The sequence below is a fragment of the Mixophyes fleayi genome, chromosome 7 (genome assembly GCF_038048845.1).
Source record: "Mixophyes fleayi isolate aMixFle1 chromosome 7, aMixFle1.hap1, whole genome shotgun sequence".
Classification (NCBI taxonomy): Eukaryota; Metazoa; Chordata; class Amphibia; order Anura; family Limnodynastidae; genus Mixophyes; species Mixophyes fleayi.
Window position 1 is genome coordinate 72,968,922 of NC_134408.1, and position 23,877 is coordinate 72,992,798.

General features: G+C 40.1%; 1 protein-coding gene across 1 annotated transcript in view; it reads right to left on the reverse strand.

Annotated features, from left to right (window-relative positions):
- The window catches only part of HSPD1 (heat shock protein family D (Hsp60) member 1), a 78,610-nt gene that overhangs the window by 33,774 nt on the left and 20,959 nt on the right, over positions 1-23,877 (reverse strand). Inside the window, exons 4-6 of the mRNA XM_075179976.1 lie at positions 19,150-19,232; positions 15,113-15,208; positions 11,956-12,049 (exon numbers count right to left, since the gene is read on the reverse strand). Of these exons, the coding sequence (XP_075036077.1) occupies positions 11,956-12,049; positions 15,113-15,208; positions 19,150-19,232 (273 nt within the window). The remainder of the gene's footprint in view (positions 1-11,955; positions 12,050-15,112; positions 15,209-19,149; positions 19,233-23,877) is intronic.

The window sequence follows — 23,877 nt, forward strand, 5'->3', positions numbered from 1 at the left end:
TGCGTATGTATGTATATATGCGTGCGTATGTATGTATGTATATATGCGTGCGTATGTATGTATGTATGTATATATGCGTGCGTATGTATATATGTATGTATATATGCGTGCGTATGTATATATGCGTGCGTATGTATGTTTGTATGTATATATGCGTGCGTATGTATGTTTGTATGTATGTATATATGCGTGCGTATGTATGTTTGTATGTATGTATATATGCGTGCGTATGTATGTTTGTATGTATGTATATATGCGTGCGTATGTATGTTTGTATGTATGTATATATGCGTGCGTATGTATGTTTGTATGTATATATGCGTGCGTATGTATGTATGCATGTATATATGCGTGCGTATGTATGTTTGTATGTATATATGCGTGCGTATGTATGTATGTATGTATATATGCGTGCGTATGTATGTATATATGCGTGCGTATGTATGTATGTATGTATATATGCGTGCGTATGTATGTATGTATGTATATATGCGTGCGTATGTATGTATGTATATATGCGTGCGTATGTATGTATGTATATATGCGTGCGTATGTATGTATGTATGTATATATGCGTGCGTATGTATGTATGTATGTATATATGCGTGCGTATGTATGTATGTATGTATATATGCGTGCGTATGTATGTATGTATGTATATATGCGTGCGTATGTATGTATGTATGTATATATGCGTGCGTATGTATGTATGTATGCGTGCGTATGTATGTATGTATGTATATATGCGTGCGTATGTATGTATGTATGTATGTATATATGCGTGCGTATGTATGTATGTATATATGCGTGCGTATGTATGTATATATGCGTGCGTATGTATGTATATATGCGTGCGTATGTATGTATGTATATATGCGTGCGTATGTATGTATGTATGTATATATGCGTGCGTATGTATGTATATATGCGTGCGTATGTATGTTTGTATGTATATATGCGTGCGTATGTATGTTTGTATGTATATATGCGTGCGTATGTATGTTTGTATGTATATATGCGTGCGTATGTATGTTTGTATGTATGTATATATGCGTGCGTATGTATGTTTGTATGTATATATGCGTGCGTATGTATGTTTGTATGTATGTATATATGCGTGCGTATGTATGTATGTATGTATATATGCGTGCGTATGTATGTATATATGCGTGCGTATGTATGTATGTATATATGCGTGCGTAGGTATGTTTGTATGTATATATGCGTGCGTATGTATGTATGTATGTATATATGCGTGCGTATGTATATATGCGTGCGTATGTATGTATGTATGTATATATGCGTGCGTATGTATGTATGTATATATGCGTGCGTATGTATGTATATATGCGTGCGTATGTATGTATGTATATATGCGTGCGTATGTATATATGCGTGCGTATGTATGTATGTATATATGCGTGCGTATGTATATATGCGTGCGTATGTATGTATGTATATATGCGTGCGTATGTATGTATGTATGTAATATATGCGTGCGTATGTATGTATGTATATATGCGTGCGTATGTATGTATGTATATATGCGTGCGTATGTATGTATGTATATATGCGTGCGTATGTATGTATGTATATATGCGTGCGTATGTATGTATGTATATATGCGTGCGTATGTATGTATGTATATATGCGTGCATATGTATGTATATATGCGTGCGTATGTATGTATGTATATATGCGTGCGTATGTATGTATGTATATATGCGTGCGTATGTATGTATGTATGTATATATGCGTGCGTGCGTGCGTATGTATGTATATATGCGTGCGTATGTATGTATGTATATATGCGTGCGTATGTATGTATGTATATATGCGTGCGTATGTATGTATGTATATATGCGTGCGTATGTATGTATGTATATATGCGTGCGTATGTATGTATATATGCGTGCGTATGTATGTATGTATATATGCGTGCGTATGTATGTATGTATGTATATATGCGTGCGTATGTATGTATATATGCGTGCGTATGTATGTATGTATGTATGTATATATGCGTGCGTATGTATGTATGTATATATGCGTGCGTATGTATGTATGTATGTATGTATGTATATGCGTGCGTATGTATGTATATATGTGCGTGCGTGCGTATGTATGTATATATGTGCGTGCGTGCGTATGTATGTATATATGTGCGTGCGTGCGTATGTATGTATATATGTGCGTGCGTATGTATATATGTATGTGTATATATATATATGTGCGTGCGTATGTATGTATGTATATATATATATATGTGCGTGCGTATGTATGTATGTATATATATATGTGCGTGCGTATGTATGTATGTATATATATATGTGCGTGCGTATGCATGTATGTATATATATATGTGCGTGCGTATGTATGTATGTATATATATATATGTGCGTGCGTATGTATGTATATATATATGTGCGTGCGTATGTATGTATGTATGTATATATGTGCGTGCGTATGTATGTGTATATATATATGTGCGTGCGTATGTATGTGTATATATATATATGCGTGCGTGCGTATGTGTATATATATATATATGCGTGCGTGCGTATGTATGTATATATATATATATATATGCGTGCGTGCGTATGTATGTATATATATATATGCGTGCGTGCGTATGTATGTATATATATGCGTGCGTGCGTATGTATGTATATATATGCGTGCGTGCGTGCGTATGTATATATATATATATGCGTGCGTGCGTATGTATATATATATGCGTGCGTATGTATGTGTATATATATATATATATATATATATATATATATATATGCGTGCGTGCGTATGTATGTATATATATATATGCGTGCGTGCGTATGTATGTATATATATATATATGCGTGCGTGCGTATGTATGTATATATATATGCGTGCGTGCGTATGTATGTATATATATGCGTGCGTGCGTATGTATGTATATATATGCGTGCGTATGTATGTATATGTGCGTGCGTATGTATATATATGTGCGTGCGTATGTATATATATGTGCGTGCGTATGTATGTGTGTATATATATGTGCGTGCGTATGTATATATATGTGCGTATGTATGTATATATATATGCGTGCGTATGTATATATGTATGTATGTATATATATATATATGCGTGCGTATGTATGTATGTATATATATATATATATATGCGTGCGTGCGTATGTATGTATATATATATATGCGTGCGTGCGTATGTATGTATATATATGCGTGCGTATGTATGTATATGTGCGTGCGTATGTATATATATGTGCGTGCGTATGTATATATATGTGCGTGCGTATGTATATATATGTGCGTGCGTATGTATGTGTGTATATATATATGTGCGTGCGTATGTATATATATGTGCGTATGTATGTATATATATGTGCGTGCGTATGTATATATATATGTGCGTGCGTATGTATATATATGTGCGTGCGTATGTATGTGTGTATATATATATATATGCGTGCGTGCGTATGTATGTATATATATATGCGTGCGTGCGTATGTATGTATATATATATGCGTGCGTGCGTATGTATGTATATATATATGCGTGCGTGCGTATGTATGTATATATATGCGTGCGTGCGTATGTATGTATATATATGCGTGCGTATGTATGTATATGTGCGTGCGTATGTATATATATGTGCGTGCGTATGTATATATATGTGCGTGCGTATGTATATATATGTGCGTGCGTATGTATGTGTGTATATATATATGTGCGTGCGTATGTATATATATGTGCGTATGTATGTATATATATATATGCGTGCGTATGTATATATATATGCGTGCGTATGTATGTATATATATATGCGTGCGTGCGTATGTATGTATATATATATGCGTGCGTGCGTATGTATGTATATATATATGCGTGCGTGCGTATGTATGTATATATATATGCGTGCGTGCGTATGTATGTATATATATATGCGTGCGTATGTATGTATGTATATATGCGTGCGTATGTATGTATGTATATATATGTATATATATATATATATATATATATATATATATATATATATATATGCGTGCGTGCGTATGTATGTATATATATATATATGCGTGCGTATGTATGTATATATGCGTGCGTGCGTATGTATGTATATATATATATATGCGTGCGTGCGTATGTATGTATATATATATGCGTGCGTGCGTATGTATGTATGTGCGTATGTATGTATGTATGTGCGTGCGTATGTATGTATATATATATATATATATGCGTGCGTGCGTATGTATGTATATATATATATGCGTGCGTGCGTATGTATGTATATATATATATGCGTGCGTGCGTATGTATGTATATATATATGCGTGCGTGCGTATGTATGTATATATATGCGTGCGTGCGTATGTATATGTGCGTGCGTGCGTATGTATATATATGTGCGTGCGTATGTATATATATATGTGCGTGCGTATGTATATATATATGTGCGTGCGTATGTATATATATGTGCGTGCGTATGTATATATGTGCGTGCGTGCGTATGTATGTATGTGCGTATGTATGTATGTGCGTGCGTATGTATGTATGTGCGTGCGTATGTATGTATGTATGTGCGTGCGTGCGTATGTGCGTGCGTGCGTATGTATGTATATATATATATATATTTGCGTGCGTGCGTGCGTGCGTATGTATGTATATATATGTGCGTGCGTATGTATGTATATATACGTGCGTGCGTATATATATATATATATGTGCGTGCGTATATATATATATATATGTGCGTGCGTATATATATATATATATATATGTGCGTGCGTATATATATATATATATATATGTGCGTGCGTATGTATATATATGTGCGTGCGTATGTATATATATGTGCGTGCGTATGTATATATATGTGCGTGCGTATGTATATATATGTGCGTGCGTATGTATATATATGTGCGTGCGTATGTATATATATGTGCGTGCGTATGTATATATATGTGCGTGCGTATGTATATATATGTGCGTGCGTATGTATATATATGTGCGTGCGTATGTATATATATGTGCGTGCGTATGTATATATATGTGCGTGCGTATGTATATATATGTGCGTGCGTATGTATATATATGTGCGTGCGTATGTATATATATGTGCGTGCGTATGTATATATGTGCGTGCGTATGTATATATGTGCGTGCGTATGTATGTGTATATATATATATGCGTGCGTATGTATATATATGTGCGTGCGTATGTATGTGTATATATATATATGTGCGTGCGTATGTATGTGTATATATATATATGCGTGCGTATGTATGTATATGTGCGTGCGTATGTATGTGTATATATATATATGCGTGCGTATGTATGTATGTATGTATGTATGTATGTATGTATATATATATATATATGTGCGTGCGTATGTATGTATGTATATATATGTGCGTGCGTATGTATGTATGTATATATATGTGCGTGCGTATGTATGTATGTATATATATGTGCGTGCGTATGTATGTATGTATATATATGTGCGTGCGTGCGTGCGTATGTATGTATATATATGTGCGTGCGTATGTATGTGTATATATATGTGCGTGCGTGCGTGCGTATGTATGTATATATATATGTGCGTGCGTATGTATGTGTATATATATGTGCGTGCGTATGTATGTGTGTATATATATATATATATATATATATATATATATATATATGTGCGTGCGTATGTATGTATATATATGTATATATATATATATATATATATATATATATATATATATATATATATATATATATATATATATATATATATATATATGTGCGTGCGTATGTATGTATATATATATATGTGCGTGCGTGCGTATGTATATATATATATATATGTGCGTGCGTGCGTGCGTGCGTGCGTATGTATATATATATATATATGTGCGTGCGTGCGTATGTATATATATATATATATGTGCGTGCGTGCGTATGTATGTATATATATATGTGCGTGCGTATGTATGTATATATATGTGCGTGCGTATGTATGTATGTATATATATGTGCGTGCGTGCGTGCGTATGTATGTATATATATGTGCGTGCGTATGTATGTATGTATATATATGTGCGTGCGTGCGTATGTATATATGTATATATACATATATACATATATATGTGCGTGCGTATGTATATATGCGCGTGCGTGCGTGCGTATGTATATATGCGCGTGCGTATGTATATATGCGCGTGCGTGCGTATGTATATATGCGCGTGCGTGCGTGCGTATGTATATATGCGCGTGCGTGCGTATGTATATATGCGCGTGCGTGCGTGCGTATGTATATATGCGCGTGCGTGCGTATGTATATATGCGCGTGCGTGCGTGCGTGCGTATGTATATATGCGCGTGCGTATGTATATATGCGCGTGCGTATGTATATATGCGCGTGCGTGCGTGCGTATGTATATATGCGCGTGCGTGCGTGCGTATGTATATATGCGCGTGCGTGCGTGCGTATGTATATATGCGCGTGCGTGCGTGCGTATGTATATATGCGCGTGCGTGCGTGCGTATGTATATATGCGCGTGCGTGCGTGCGTATGTATATATGCGCGTGCGTGCGTGCGTATGTATATATGCGCGTGCGTGCGTATGTATATATGCGCGTGCGTGCGTGCGTATGTATATATGCGCGTGCGTGCGTATGTATATATGCGCGTGCGTGCGTATGTATATATGCGCGTGCGTGCGTATGTATATATGCGCGTGCGTGCGTGCGTATGTATGTATGTATATATGCGCGTGCGTATGTATGTATGTATGTATGTATGTATATATGCGCGTGCGTGCGTGCGTGCGTATGTATGTATATATGCGCGTGCGTGCGTGCGTGCGTATGTATGTATATATGCGCGTGCGTGCGTGCGTGCGTATGTATGTATATATGCGCGTGCGTGCGTGCGTATGTATGTATATATGCGCGTGCGTGCGTATGTATGTATATATGCGCGTGCGTGCGTGCGTATGTATATATGCGCGTGCGTGCGTATGTATATATGCGCGTGCGTGCGTGCGTATGTATATATGCGCGTGCGTGCGTGCGTATGTATATATGCGCGTGCGTGCGTGCGTATGTATATATGCGCGTGCGTGCGTGCGTATGTATATATGCGCGTGCGTGCGTGCGTGCGTATGTATATATGCGCGTGCGTGCGTATGTATATATGCGCGTGCGTGCGTGCGTGCGTATGTATATATGCGCGTGCGTGCGTGCGTATGTATATATGCGCGTGCGTGCGTGCGTGCGTATGTATATATGCGCGTGCGTGCGTGCGTATGTATATATGCGCGTGCGTGCGTGCGTATGTATATATGCGCGTGCGTGCGTGCGTATGTGCGTATGTATATATGCGCGTGCGTGCGTGCGTATGTATATATGCGCGTGCGTGCGTGCGTATGTATATATGCGCGTGCGTGCGTGCGTATGTATATATGCGCGTGCGTGCGTGCGTATGTATATATGCGCGTGCGTGCGTGCGTATGTATATATGCGCGTGCGTGCGTGCGTGCGTATGTATATATGCGCGTGCGTGCGTATATATGCGCGTGCGTATGTATATATGCGCGTGCGTGCGTATGTATATATGCGCGTGCGTGCGTATGTATATATGCGCGTGCGTGCGTGCGTATGTATATATGCGCATGTATGTATGTATATATGCGCGTGCGTGCGTATGTATGTATGTATATATGCGCGTGCGTATGTATGTATATATGCGCGTGCGTGCGTGCGTATGTATGTATATATGCGCGTGCGTATGTATGTATATATGCGCGTGCGTGCGTGCGTATGTATGTATATATGCGCGTGCGTGCGTATGTATATATGCGCGTGCGTGCGTATGTATATATGCGCGTGCGTGCGTATGTATATATGCGCGTGCGTATGTATATATGCGCGTGCGTGCGTGCGTGCGTATGTATATACGCGCGTGCGTGCGTATGTATATACGCGCGTGCGTGCGTATGTATATATGCGCGTGCGTGCGTGCGTATGTATATATGCGCGTGCGTGCGTATGTATATATGCGCGTGCGTGCGTGCGTATGTATGTATGTATATATGCGCGTGCGTGCGTGCGTATGTATATATGCGCGTGCGTATGTATATATGCGCGTGCGTGCGTATGTATATATGCGCGTGCGTGCGTATGTATATATGCGCGTGCGTATGTATATATGCGCGTGCGTGCGTGCGTTTGTATATATGCGCGTGCGTATGTATATATGCGCGTGCGTGCGTGCGTATGTATATATGCGCGCGCGTGCGTATGTATATATGCGCGCGCGTGCGTATGTATATATGCGCGCGCGTGCGTATGTATATATGCGCGTGCGTGCGTATGTATGTATGTATGTATGTATATATGCGCGTGCGTGCGTATGTATGTATGTATGTATGTATATATGCGCGTGCGTGCGTGCGTATGTATGTTTATGTGCGTGCGTGCGTATGTATATATGCGCGTGCGTGCGTGCGTATGTATATATGCGCGTGCGTGCGTGCGTATGTATATATGCGCGTGCGTGCGTGCGTATGTATATATGCGCGTGCGTGCGTGCGTATGTATATATGCGCGTGCGTGCGTGCGTATGTATATATGCGCGTGCGTGCGTGCGTGCGTATGTATATATGCGCGTGCGTGCGTATGTATGTATATATGCGCGTGCGTGCGTATGTATATATGCGCGTGCGTGCGTATATATGCGCGTGCGTGCGTATGTATGTATATATGCGCGTGCGTGCGTATGTATATATGCGCGTGCGTGCGTATGTATGTATATATGCGCGTGCGTGCGTATGTATATATGCGCGTGCGTGCGTGCGTATGTATGTATGTATATATGCGCGTGCGTATGTATGTATATATGCGCGTGCGTATGTATGTATATATGCGCGTGCGTGCGTATGTATGTATATATGCGCGTGCGTGCGTATGTATGTATATATGCGCGTGCGTGCGTGCGTATGTATATATGCGCGTGCGTATGTATGTATATATGCGCGTGCGTGCGTGCGTGCGTATGTATATATGCGCGTGCGTGCGTGCGTATGTATATATGCGCGTGCGTGCGTGCGTATGTATGTATATATGCGCGTGCGTGCGTGCGTATGTATATATGCGCGTGCGTGCGTATGTATATATGCGCGTGCGTGCGTATGTATATATGCGCGTGCGTGCGTGCGTATGTATATATGCGCGTGCGTGCGTATGTATATATGCGCGTGCGTGCGTATGTATATATGCGCGTGCGTATGTATATATGCGCGTGCGTGCGTGCGTATGTATATATGCGCGTGCGTATATATGTGCGTATGTATATATGTGCGTGCGTGCGTATGTATATATGTGCGTGCGTATGTATATATGTGCGTGCGTATGTATATATGTGCGTGCGTGCGTATGTATATATGTGCGTGCGTGCGTATGTATATATGTGCGTGCGTGCGTATGTATATATGTGCGTGCGTGCGTATGTATATATGTGCGTGCGTGCGTGCGTATGTATATATGTGCGTGCGTGCGTATGTATATATGTGCGTGCGTGCGTATATATGTGCGTGCGTATATATGTGCGTGCGTGCGTGCGTATATATGTGCGTGCGTGCGTGCGTATATATGTGCGTGCGTGCGTATGTATATATGTGCGTGCGTGCGTGCGTGCGTGCGTGCGTATGTATATATGTGCGTGCGTGCGTATGTATATATGTGCGTGCGTGCGTATGTATATATGTGCGTGCGTGCGTGCGTATGTATATATGTGCGTGCGTGCGTGCGTATGTATGTATATATGTGCGTGCGTGCGTATGTATATATGTGCGTGCGTGCGTATGTATATATGTGCGTGCGTGCGTATGTATATATGTGCGTGCGTGCGTATGTATATATGTGCGTGCGTGCGTATGTATATATGTGCGTGCGTATGTATATATGTGCGTGCGTGCGTGCGTATGTATATATGTGCGTGCGTATGTGCGTGCGTGCGTATGTATGTGCGTGCGTGCGTATATATGCGTGCGTGCGTATGTATATATGTGCGTGCGTATGTATATATGTGCGTGCGTGCGTATATATGTGCGTGCGTATATATGTGCGTGCGTATATATGTGCGTGCGTATATATGTGCGTGCGTATATATGTGCGTGCGTATATATGTGCGTGCGTATATATGTGCGTGCGTATATATGTGCGTGCGTATATATGTGCGTGCGTATGTATGTATATATGTGCGTGCGTATGTATATATGTGCGTGCGTATGTATATATGTGCGTGCGTATGTATATATGTGCGTGCGTATGTATATATGTGCGTGCGTATGTATATATGTGCGTGCGTATGTATATATGTGCGTGCGTATGTATATATGTGCGTGCGTATGTATATATGTGCGTGCGTATGTATATATGTGCGTGCGTATGTATATATGTGCGTGCGTATGTATATATGTGCGTGCGTATGTATATATGTGCGTGCGTGCGTATGTATATATGTGCGTGCGTGCGTATGTATATATGTGCGTGCGTGCGTATGTATATATGTGCGTGCGTGCGTATGTATATATGTGCGTGCGTGCGTATGTATATATGTGCGTGCGTGCGTATGTATATATGTGCGTGCGTGCGTATGTATATATGTGCGTGCGTGCGTATGTATATATGTGCGTGCGTGCGTATGTATATATGTGCGTGCGTGCGTATGTATATATGTGCGTGCGTATGTGCGTGCGTATATATGTGCGTGCGTATGTATATATGTGCGTGCGTATGTATATATGTGCGTGCGTGCGTATGTATATATGTGCGTGCGTGCGTGCGTATGTATATATGTGCGTGCGTGCGTATGTATATATGTGCGTGCGTGCGTATGTATATATGTGCGTGCGTGCGTATGTATATATGTGCGTGCGTGCGTATGTATATATGTGCGTGCGTGCGTGCGTATGTATATATGTGCGTGCGTGCGTGCGTATGTATATATGTGCGTGCGTGCGTATGTATATATGTGCGTGCGTATGTATATATGTGCGTGCGTATGTATATATGTGCGTGCGTGCGTATGTATATATGTGCGTGCGTGCGTGCGTGCGTATGTATATATGTGCGTGCGTGCGTATGTATATATGTGCGTGCGTGCGTATGTATATATGTGCGTGCGTGCGTATGTATATATGTGCGTGCGTGCGTATGTATATATGTGCGTGCGTGCGTGCGTATGTATGTATGTATATATGTGCGTGCGTGCGTGCGTATGTATGTATGTATATATGTGCGTGCGTGCGTGCGTATATATGTGCGTGCGTGCGTGCGTATGTATATATGTGCGTGCGTGCGTGCGTATGTATATATGTGCGTGCGTGCGTGCGTATGTATATATGTGCGTGCGTGCGTATGTATATATGTGCGTGCGTGCGTGCGTATGTATATATGTGCGTGCGTGCGTGCGTATGTATGTATATATGTGCGTGCGTATATATGTGCGTGCGTGCGTGCGTATATATGTGCGTGCGTGCGTATGTATATATGTGCGTGCGTGCGTATGTATATATGTGCGTGCGTGCGTATGTATATATGTGCGTGCGTGCGTATATATGTGCGTATGTACGTGCGTGCGTATGTATATATGTGCGTGCGTGCGTATATATGTGCGTATGTATGTATGTATGTACGTATGTGCGTGCGTGCGTATGTATATGCGTGCGTATGTATATATGTACGTGCGTGCGTATGTATGTATGTACGTATGTATGTATGTGCGTGTGCATGCATGCATGCGCGCATGTATGTATGTGAGTATTTATGTATGTGTGTATGTTCCCAAAAGTTATCAAATAAAAATTCACAATGGAAAATATTTGAGGAGATTATGGGAAAACATGACAACCTTGCAATTGTGTTTTCTATGTGCCAACAAAGGCATACTTACCCTTTGTAGTGTTTATAAAATATGGAGAAATGTAGCCTCTATCAAATTTCAACCCTTCAATTATCTCCAGCTCATCATGAAGTGTTTTTCCATCCTGTAAAACATTAGACAGCATGCCACACGCAAACCGTCACACAGCTGCTTTTTCGTACATATTGGAATTTAGCTCAGAATAAAAAGACAAATGATTACTATAACAGATAACTATAATGAGCTCGTCTGCAGGATATTACTTACTTTGGACTTATTTTATATTTACAGCAGGGTCATTTTATGCCAAATCATCACAACCTCCAACCAGACCATCTCAGATTTTTGTGAAATTTGGTAGGATGGTAGATAACAAAGTTACTTTCATATGTAAAATTTTATCCCTCAGTGGTACAAGGCAACAGGGTTTAAACATGTCAAAAAATGTAAAAACTTCCCAGGTCAACTAAAACAAACAACATAACACAACTTTGCTTCTAAGTGTGGTAGAACCTTTATGTTAGTCTTTTTTTGAAGATAAGGGTACTTACCGGTAGTTTTCATTAAACAAAATCGTTTTATATTTAAATATTGACTACTACATTTCAAGCTCACATGATCTGACCTTTGACGTTGAATATCTAATAATGTGTATGTTTAATTTATTTGTACATGCAGTATGTTATGCTGGTAAATACAATCCTCTCTTTGGTATAAGTTTCATTTTGGGAAGCATTTGGGAACAAAAGTAAAACAATCTGAAAATTGTACATATCACAATCAATGAAATACCTGAATACGTGATTACAAAATTTCTGTACCATAGAAGAATGTATAATGATGTGTACAATTCTGAGGAAAACTTACAAGACAGTGCCTCCTCCTCCTCAGCAATGCTTTTTCTGTGTTTGATGTTTTGGGTGCCCACAGCAGGTAGTGTGTAGGTTCGTCCACTTCCAGATCGAGGATCAACCTTAGTGAGAACTTGTTCTCCTGAAATGTTCAAGATGCCTGGCTGATGAGGGTAAACATATGATGGTGATGAAGCACTGGGATGTAGAAAACCGATTAAAACCTCCTGTGATGTTGCATTCATGTTCATGATACAACCTAACCACCAAGCATCATTATAGTCACAAAACCTTTAATACTTCCAAAGGCAATGTTTCATATAGAGTATTTGTTTCTTTCACTTCACTGGATGAGTCTGTAGAAAACCTCTTGATTATTAAGCTACTCCGTGTTCCTGGCATAAAAGCATAAACTGTTTGAATTCCAGGTACTCCTCATACTTCATGTTGGTTATGTACCATGTGCTCCCACAAGAACAGTGTTTGGGACACAGGCAAATTTTGAAATCCCCACTTTTATATTGGGAAGTGATTGTTTGAAGTATTCAGGCACTTCTGAAAGGTTATTGAAAATTAGCCTCTTTTGCATCGCCACTTCTTAGTGGCGCAACGTCTTTCTTTGACATTATCACTGCAGTACAAGTTCTTCACAATCTCAGCAATATCTGTGTCCAAGCTTTTACCTGGTTTAGGATTTGGTAATAACAAAATGCCAGACTCTTGTACTAATTGCTTTGCTTTTCTTATTATATAATTATTTGCTTGAGGAAATTGCTGTTCTATTTTTCGAATACTCCAGTCTTTTGGAAGAAGTGTCAAAATAACCTTCACAACTTTGTGTGGTCTCTTCAAATGTTTCTTTATGTTGCTGCAGTATGACACCATCACAACATTGACTATTATCAGAAACAGGTTCCTCAGCTGGAATATGGAATATCTAATTTTTTACAACTTCTGCAATTCAATTTTTACAGCTTTCCTTTTGCAATGTTTTCTTCTGTCATTCTTTACCTCTTAATAGGTGATGCTTTCATAATGTTTAAACTGTCATTTAATGACTGCAAAGCCGATTCAGTCCTGCAAGTTGCCACTTCTGTGTCACTTTCCTTAGATGTGCTTGGTCCTCTTAGCAGTTAAAGAATTCCTTTTAATTCGTTTCCCAGTTACCACAAATCATTTGATCACTACGGACATGTGACAATATTTCAATCATCTATGGTAGAACCTGCCTTATTTGTTTTCTACTGCTGCTGTGTCCTTTAATATCAAATGGGTTGCAACACTGAGTCTTAATGTACTTCTTATCCATTTGTCACACTCTTGATCTCACTATCACTGATAAACTGTCTTAGTCCTATGTATCACTAGTTCTTAATGCAGAAGCTGAAGTCAGACTGAGAACACAGAGAAACTACAAGACAGATCTGAACTTGTCAGTTGCATGGTTAGTGTAAAAAGGGGTTCAACTGCCGTAATTAATGTTTTTACTCCTGTTCCCAAAGGCTTCCTAAAATGAAACTTATACCAAAGAGATGTTATATTTAACTGCATAACATACTGTATGTACAACAAAATGAAACACTTTATTAGAATGCAAGGTCAAATCATGTGACCTTGAAATGTAGAAGTCAATATTTAAATATAAAAATGTTTATGAAAACTAAGAACCTTGGTTTCAAATCAAGACTAACATGAAACTTTTACCACAACTAGAAGCAAAGTTAGGATTTGTTTTAGTTAAATTTGATATTTTTTTGACATGTTTGCAACCCTGTTGAATAAACACCGTGTAACACTGAGGGCTAAAATTTTACATATGAAAAATACTATGTTATCTACCATCCTACCAAATTTCACAAAAATCTGAGATGATTGGGTTGAAAAGTTACTTTTTTTGCGATGATTTGGCATGGAATGGCCCAGCAGTTAATCAGAAAGGTTGATATATGGCTGGCAGATGCTCCCTCTACATATAAGTACATCTTGAAATGTATTGGTCCTGCATCCCGATGCCTAGTCACAATGTAAATGGCAATGTAGGTTCCTCCCCTGCTGGCCATTAACACTGTCGTGGCACCAAGCTATTCTTCAGTGTAGTTCCAAATAATATTTTATTTTTTTTAAAAAAAAACAAAAAAAAAAAACAAAACACCACAAAATAAACCAATTCAAGTATCCCACGATACCATAACAAGTCAAAATTTGATAAGAGATCCTGGAGGACATTCTAAACCAGAACACAGGGCATGAACAAATTAACAAACCACCACTAGTGAGAAACCCAAGCAAATCGTTTTCAAAATCATAATCTATGTCTTGTCAAAAGAAATACATACCTTGACAGTGATAACACCTTTACGACCAACTTTTTTCATAGCATCTGAAATGATCATGCCAATTTCTTGATCTCCATTTGCAGATATTGTAGCAACCTGCAAAAACAACATTGGCAACTTTTTTTTTTTTTTTACACACAAAGTAGAACTGGTATGAAAGAGTAAAAGCCTAGCTCCCAGGATACGGTTTTGTTCTAGATGAGTGATAATTTTACTTATTTTTCCCCTCTGTATACAAGATGAAGATTTTTGAAAACAATTATTTAGCGGTGTTGTATAAATAGAAGCTTGCAAATAATGTTTTATCACAGCATGTATGTTCAAACTGCAGTAACATTTGCTACATGAATATAAACTAGTTGTCAGCACCATTAAAGAGCACCTAAAATTCTTAAGAATCAAGGTAGCCACCAAACGGAAGATAAAAGCTGGCTGTAATAAAATTTCTTATAATGAAATATGTATTGCTTATATAGAACCACCCCCCAAATCAGAAAACCGACAAGGTGAGAAATTACTGAGTAGAAGCACCAGATGTATAAATGGGGGGCTAAGCACATAGAACCCCTTGTAAAAAGGTCTGGACATCCTTCTTGACTGCCAAGCTATAAGAAAATGGAGCGTCCCGAAACCTGCATTAATTTATCCGGACTATCCTGCAAGAACGGTAGCAGACGGAAACGATTAAAAATGGGAAGTGTGAAAACAGACTTTTCACACCACACGATGTAAGCTTTCCATACCCGATAACTTACAGAGAAAGATGCTTTCTGCGCTTTAATCATAGTCCGTGACCTGTTACGAAAAAACCCGAAGTATCAGGGCTTCAGTAGCCTCTCCATCAAAGCCAGACAACTTAGAGTAGCAGCGAGGAGGTGCTTGAACCAGAAAATCTGGACAAAGGAAACAGGAAAGGTACACCCTCCATCCATCCCTAGGATGTTTGAATACCACGTCCTGCGCAGCCAATCTGGAGGCCGCAGAATAGCAGGTATCCATTCCCTTTTAGCTTCTTGGGCACATGTGAGAGCATGGTAAACGGAGTAAACAGGTGTACCAGGCAAAACCACTAGTCATGTCGCTGGATCCCTGGACTTTGAACTTCAAGGTCCTTCTCTTATGCTTAGATGGGACGCCATGAGATCAATCTCTGCTCTTCATGTGGCCGAAGACAGCGCGATGCTCTGCCGCCTGTCCAGATGAAGAAAGGATTTGGATAATTTCTGGAGAAGCTCTCTAGAGTGGCCTGGAATGAATATGTGCAAAAGAGCACAGCCTCAAACACAGACACCATGATCCTCAGCAGTTTCATACAGCAGAGAAGGGACACTGCCCATTTTGCCAGAAAGATTGAACACCTTCTGACACACTGTCAAAGTTGAGGCCTAGAAACCAAATCAGCTGTGCCGGAAACATGGAAGACTTTGGTAGAAATCAAAATCCTGCAGTGGGTCTCCATAAACTGAATTAGCAGCTAAATGTGCCACAGAATTGTTTGGGACTGCGCCTTTAACAGGTCGTCCAAATAAGGCAGGATAGTGAATGCAGGAGAGTGGCCATGACTATCATTATTTTGGTGAAAACCTGTGGGGCAGAAGAGACCAAAGCCCTGAACTGATAATGCTCATTCCAGACTCCAAAGTGAAGGAGACATTGATGCCCCTCCCATATTGGAACACATAGGTAGGCGTCCTTTATGTCTAGCAATGCTAAAAATTACCTGTGTTCCATGCGATCGATCACAGAATGCAATGACTCAAGAGAGTTTGGGTACTGGGATTTCGGTTTGAGAGTTTTGAGATTCATGATCTGACAAATCAAGCAGTCTGAGAAACCATGCCAGACACCAGAAATTTCCAAAGAGCCTCCTGGAGCTCCAATCTCCCGAGTCCACGGGAAGGTAGACATATGGTGAAGAACCTGAGTGGAGGAGATTTGACCAGGTCCAACACATAGCAACAAGTCACAAACCCCTGAAATCAGACATCCAATGTCTAGGCCTGCCGCTGATCCTGAAAATGCACTAGACTGGCCATCCACTACAGGACCATAGTGGGATGCAGCGTCTTGAAGTGGTCTTGTCCGCCGGCTTGGGAGCCCCACATCTGCCAGAGCCCCAGATCCAGTAGGAGGCCCCCCCTTGAGAAAAACTACTACCCTCTGGTGGGAGCCACTCTCAATCTACTAAAGGGAAGGAAAGAAAAAGGTGAGGCCATCTATATAAACCAAAAACAGCAAAGACTCTAGGGTATGCATCCACATCAGCCGACCAAGATAAAAACCACAAAGACCGGTGGGCCACAATTATGAGAACGGGAAGTCTAGCTATCACACCGCATCTAAAGATACCTGACCTACAAGAAAAATCAGAGACATCCTGAATGCGTAATCAATACCAACAAATCAGCTCTATGCCCAATTTTCCTGAAGACCCTTAGCCAACAGTTCCGCCCATTTCTGAATGGCCTTGTTGACCCAGGCTGTAGACATGTTGGGTCTACACAAACTTCCCGCTGCCACATATGCGGAACAAAGAAGAAAATCACACTTCTTATAAGTAGCATCTGGGATTGAAACTGCAACCTTTACCAGAATAGTAGTGGTTCAGAGCTACAGACAAACTGCGTGTCACTGCTATTGCAGGTAAAAAGGCTGCTTCGGTGAAGGAAAGCCTGCCAACCGTGCAGAGGACCACACCCTAGTATAGCCCACCGGTAATGGCTGCCTTCACTCTCCCCCTCACTGACAGCCTACTTAGATTTCTGCCTGTCTCCTCATGTGCCAGCTGCAGGTCGATTTTGCTCTTCTCTCAAGCAGATGGCTCCAGCGCTGCAGGACTTGTTGGACCTTAGCGACATTCACTCCTTGAGCCCTCCTGTCACATGGCCATCCCCCTGCTGAACCATATTCTTTTAGCAAAAAGAACTACTCGTCGCTAGAGAGATGATGGCAAGCCGTTCAGGCTGAGAGTAGCGGCTGTACCAGCATCTCTCCATTTACCCGACAGTAAGAATACACAGAGTCCTCCCATCTAGAGAGAACAGCAGATGCCACATCAGGGGTGAGGGAAGTGGACAGGCTACACAGCCCTACACAGGGACATAGAGGCTATTCAATCTCTGGGAAAGGGTCCCTGCACTGAGCACATTAAAAAAAAAAACAAAAAAAAAAAAAAAACTAAACAGTATTAATAAAAATACATACAAAGACAGGAGCCCAAAATAAAATATGTCATACTTCCTAAACAATAACTGAATTGCTCCAGATGGATGGGGAATAGTACACACTCAAATTGTTTGTGTTTTAAGGTGTCTTTACTCCTGATCCACCTACTATAGCCCACTGTCACAGTGTTCAACATTGGCTGGATAAAGTGTGTGTGTGTGTGTATGTGTATATATATATGTGTATATATATATATATATATATATATATATATATATATATATATATATATATATATATATATATATATATATTTTTTTTTTTTTTATTTTTTTTTTTAACTAAATTAAAAAAACAAAAAAACAAAAAAAAAAAAAACACCCATTCTTCTTTGGTTGCCATAGCAGAAAAGCTATAGAAAAAAGTAATCACATGTATACTTTACTCAGTGTGTTTGGTGAGAAAAAGATGTACTAATTATGCCAAGAGAAAAATAGCCATAACGTGTTTGTTAAACTAACCACAGCCCTTACTCGACATTAATTGCAACAAGCCAAATGCCAGAGATCGGTAAGATGAGCAGGTATTCCAACCTGGTCAGCAAAGCTTCCACAGTTTTTATAGCAAAAGCACTATGTTAAAAGACTACATACAACATTAGTTAACCTTACATTAGTCTGACCAAATTTAATATTTCATTGGTGGTACAACAGTACTGTGGTACCATGTTTTTTAACCACATGAAATAGTTTAATTCGTGGCAGGGTAAACTTACACAGTAATACTGCTCCCCAATTAAACATTCATGTTGTTCTTAATGGCAAAGATAGAGTTTATATGTATATATACACATATATATTAGAATAAGTTACCTGGGCAATCTCTTCTGGAGTTGTAACAGGTTTGGACTGCTTCTTTAGCTCTGCAATAACCACATCAACTGCTGACATCACACCTGTAGAACACATTCAGTTAATACTTTAACCAGCAGCAACCTATTACTGTAGCCATGTGACTGATTTCATCATAATCTGCTGTGAAATACTCAGTCATAAGCAGTAAAGACAGAACTCGCCTAGACATGGATAACAATAGTATATTCTAATGATCTCCCACTATAATTATCAGATTAGTAGAAGATCATATTTTGCATGTGTATCTTATCCACAAGAGTTAAGCAGTCTTCACTTACATCCTGTAGAAAAACCATCAGCTGGCAGCAATATTTGCACACTGCTTGACACAATGATAAAACCTCACGTTTGATTGAAAACCTTTAAATCAGATAATTTATTTGAGGAACACATTATTAAAAAAAAAGTGTTTCTTCATGACAACCTCTCTTCTACAGGCCAGTCACCTTAGTCCTTAAAATGTTTGTTTTGATTTTTTAATTATTTTGATACACATATGCCATTGAACGGAACAAGGTACAAATCAAAATGAACTCTTACCAGATTAGTTTTGTTTTTCCATTTCATTAAAAAAAGCAAACTTTTTAAATAAAATAAGTAGAGGAAAATCTTTACTCAGGTGATGTAATGTTTCTCACCAACTGCAGTAGAGACAGACATATGCCAAGGTATCAAGGGGAAAGATGGGCTTTAAGCATTTGTTTCCTATTTACACATCAACACAGATTTCATCCAACCAGGAGAGCCTGGCAAGCATCAATACTGAAGACTGCAAACAAAACACTCATGAATGTATATGTCTGTGTGAGATTTCCAAGACCATGTATTATAAACTCCATTTATTTTCAAAAAATTGTAATGGTGATAGAACACATTTTGTTTTCATCCTATTGTAGGACACAGCAATCTTGAGGTATAGAGGCTGTTCCAGCAGTTAGATACTTAAGGTGAATCTGCACAAATTAAAGTAAAAAAAAAAACTTCTCCCCTTCTACATCCTCTCCCTAACAAGAAATCCAATTTAAACTAAGTACAATGCTGACGACGAGATGTTGCTATGGTATACTGAAGTAAAATTACAAGCATTTCATAAGTGTCAAAGGCTTTCATTGACAATTACATTAAGTTTATGCAGAGTCAATATTTGTAGTTCTGCTTTCCACCCAGGACAGGAACCATACAGACAGGCTGATTGAGGTCAAATTTCACAAACTAATATGCTCACCAGTAAGCATAACTGTAATATCACTCACGATCCTAACCATATTACAGAGGAGTTCAGGCAATTCTACAGAGAACTGTACAATATCACACAAAGCACCGGGTTCTTTTACCAACCCACTCCCCATGTAGAAACAACTCTATGAAGTATACCTAGACTATCTTCTGGGGCGCTTAAGAAAGCGGATGAGATAACTGTAACTGTGCTCACTTTCTGACCATATGCTGCTGAGCACGGACATCAAGATTTACATGAAAATTCTAGCGGAATGTTTGAGTGAATGAATGTCTTGCCCCAAACTGATCCTTGCCTAGGCTTCTCCCTGACAGCAGTGTGGGTGTTCCAACTAAAAACTTATCTACCCTGGCATGGTTGCTCCCAGTTATCGATTTTACATGTCAAAATTGCAAATACTAAAAAATCTCCCCCTCGGGACTAAATCTCTACCCTACCATTATGACCCCCCCAAACCCACTTGAAACAACTCTGACTTCTCACCACCAAGCCAATACACAGGACTCTTCCTGGCCTGGTTTGAGAGGTACCATGATGGTTTTAGAATAGTAGTGTGATCAGTTTGCTTCCCTGCCTCCCTAGAAATAGCTTTTCCCCAGATATAGCACTTTGTTCATTCCCTCCCTAATCATGCCATAAATAAATGACTGACCTAGCTTAAATTTTTATGTTCGCCTACCAAATGGCATTATCTATACTTGACATTTACTAGTAACCACTAAACAGGTCGCCATTCTGAAAAAAAGATTGACATGGGAAGTGAATTTGGATGGAACAAAAGAGGACATGTTATCCACCATGAGGGAGAGTCTATAGGTCTTCAATATCTTCCTTGATCAAAGAACGCGCCTTTAAAACAAAAAAAAAAAAAAAAAAGGTGTTTTATATGTAGTACCTGTTCCCACTAGGCTAAATGTCACTAAGCTTATCTGCTACATCATTAAAGTCCCAATCACTAAGTGTCCCTGATCACTAAGTGTCCCTGTTCTTTCCTCCTCTTACTGCTTTGGACAAGAAATATGACATTCAATGCAATTCCAGAACACTGCCAGATGTCTGGTTGCAATTCACTGGAAACAAAAATGTGGTACCTGGCAACCATGGAGATGACATCTGTATAGCGAAATAAATCCCACAAATATACTCAAATTTGGGTTGACTGGTTTATTTATAATAGCTTACTCAAATAGATTACCTTTTCATACACTTTTGCAGACAAAAATGGTACATTAAATTCTACGGCTGATCGTTACCCTGTGCTAGCATTTCAGAATTTTGGGGTCCCAGTTTTGCCACACCCCATTTCCTTTTGCCTATCAAGGCCCGTAAACACACACACGGCCTTAAGATTGTTTTATACTCTATTCTAAAATCACCAAGCCCATTGACTGATTTCTATTGACTAATTGTGTAATGTTTATCTGCTTACACAACGGTTATCATTTTGACTTTTGCCATCTGTTGCACTTTATGGGAAAAAAAAAAAATAATAAAAAAAAAAAAAAACCAAACAAAAAAACAATGCATGTCTATTCCTGGACCAGACCAGACAATGAATTTCAGGCTGCAAATTATGTACCCTATACCAAGTAAGGATATTGTGAAGTATATTTGTACCATAATTTATTCCATTACAATTTCTATGTTGGATAAAAATATGTTGATATGTGTAAAATCTGTATGGTCAAATGGTTTCTTTCTGTATTCTGTGCAATGGGTTAAAATGCTTTTTGTATGATATACCCCACAATAGGGCATCCACTACACCCAAGCCCAGACATCTGTAGTAGACTGCAACCACTGCTCCCTGAACAAGAAAAGACGAGCTCACACCACTGGCGACAGCGGAGGAGCAAAATGTCCGTCATGTGGACTGCTTGTTTGCAGGTTTCGCTGCTGGACGTCAAGCCAACTAGGCCTGGCGCCCACACAGCAAACCACCCCTAGGGGTGGATGACTGGCCTGTAGAAGATTGGCCTGAGGAATATTAACCTCAAAACCTTCCTGAGGACTGAAAGGACTGGAATTTGGATAATCTTTGTTTGGGAGCATTAACTGGGAGAAAAGTGCCCTTTCCACCTGTAGCTTGACTAATAATGGAGTCAAGCCGAGGTCCAAACAAAAGACCCCCAGAAAACGGTATGGTCTCAAGAACCTTTTCAGACTCCCCATCAGCCTTCCAGGACTTAAGGCAGAGAATACGACGAGCTGAAACTGCAGAGGCAGAAATACGTGCACCAATCAGGCCCGCCTCTCGTAAATAATATATCGCCCTCTGAATTTGCTCCACTAATGGAAGCAGTTCAGAGGAAGGCCTGCCAGACAACAAACCTTGAAAGCGGTGTTTTGACCAGCGTTCTACTGCTTTGTTAACCCACACAGATGCCAAAGCAGGCCTGAAAGGCACATGCTGCCACGAAAATGAACTTAAGGACAGCCTTAACCTAATGGTCTGTACCATCCTTAAGAGTGGCTATGTCAGGACAAGGAATAGTAGTTACCTTGGCTAACCTTGTAACTGCAACATCCACACGGGGAAGAGTCTACCATTTAGCAAAAACTTCAGGGGGAAAAGGATAAACCGACGAACTGAATGAATCTCCTCCACAACCGAAGGAGCATCCATGTCAGAATTCACCGCTAAATTACCTTCATTCTGGAAACTACAGTCAAATGTGGCTTATTTTCCTGAAGTTGTGGCGCCATCCTCCTACGCTTATGTGAGGAAGATGGTGCCGCAGATCGTAACATACTCTAAGAGGAGGCAACCTAAACCAAACCCTGTACAGAGGATGCAATTCCCTGTACCCAAGCAGGCTGTACACAATCCGCCAGGGAGAAACAGTCAAACCTTAACTTCGTGAACTAGAACCCATGTCAGTTGCTACAGTGCAAGCAGAATCAGAAGATGGAGCGATCACAGCCTGTGACCGCACCAACTGAGCAAGTTCAGCCACTGTATTGGAGAGAGACCGAACCCAGGCATGTGTTGCCGTATGTAAAGCAGCAGCTGCTGTATTACACGGTATGCTCTTTGAAAGTCGGCAGGCTGCGCACAGAGCTTGCGCGCTTGACTGACCTGATGGTAGCTTTACGTGAGACAGCCCAGGTGAAACTCACCATTGATGTAACACCAGCTTTACCACGCATGGTTTTTCCCCTTCTGACATGTTAACAGATGGGACAAAACACAAACAAAACCGTGTAATAAACTGTGTAACAAAACACAATATAAATAACAAGCAGCCCACAAAACTGAACAGGAAGTGAGCCTGCAATACAGCCAATAAAGCGCCACAGAGTAAAAGTAATAAAAATTTGAAAAATAACAATCCCCAAACCTTTCTATCATGATTCAGGACAGAAAAGGGGAGCTATAAAATGGCTGTTTATTCTGGTGTCTGCACACACAATAATGAGACCACCATGGAGGAAGTGTAATAGAAGAA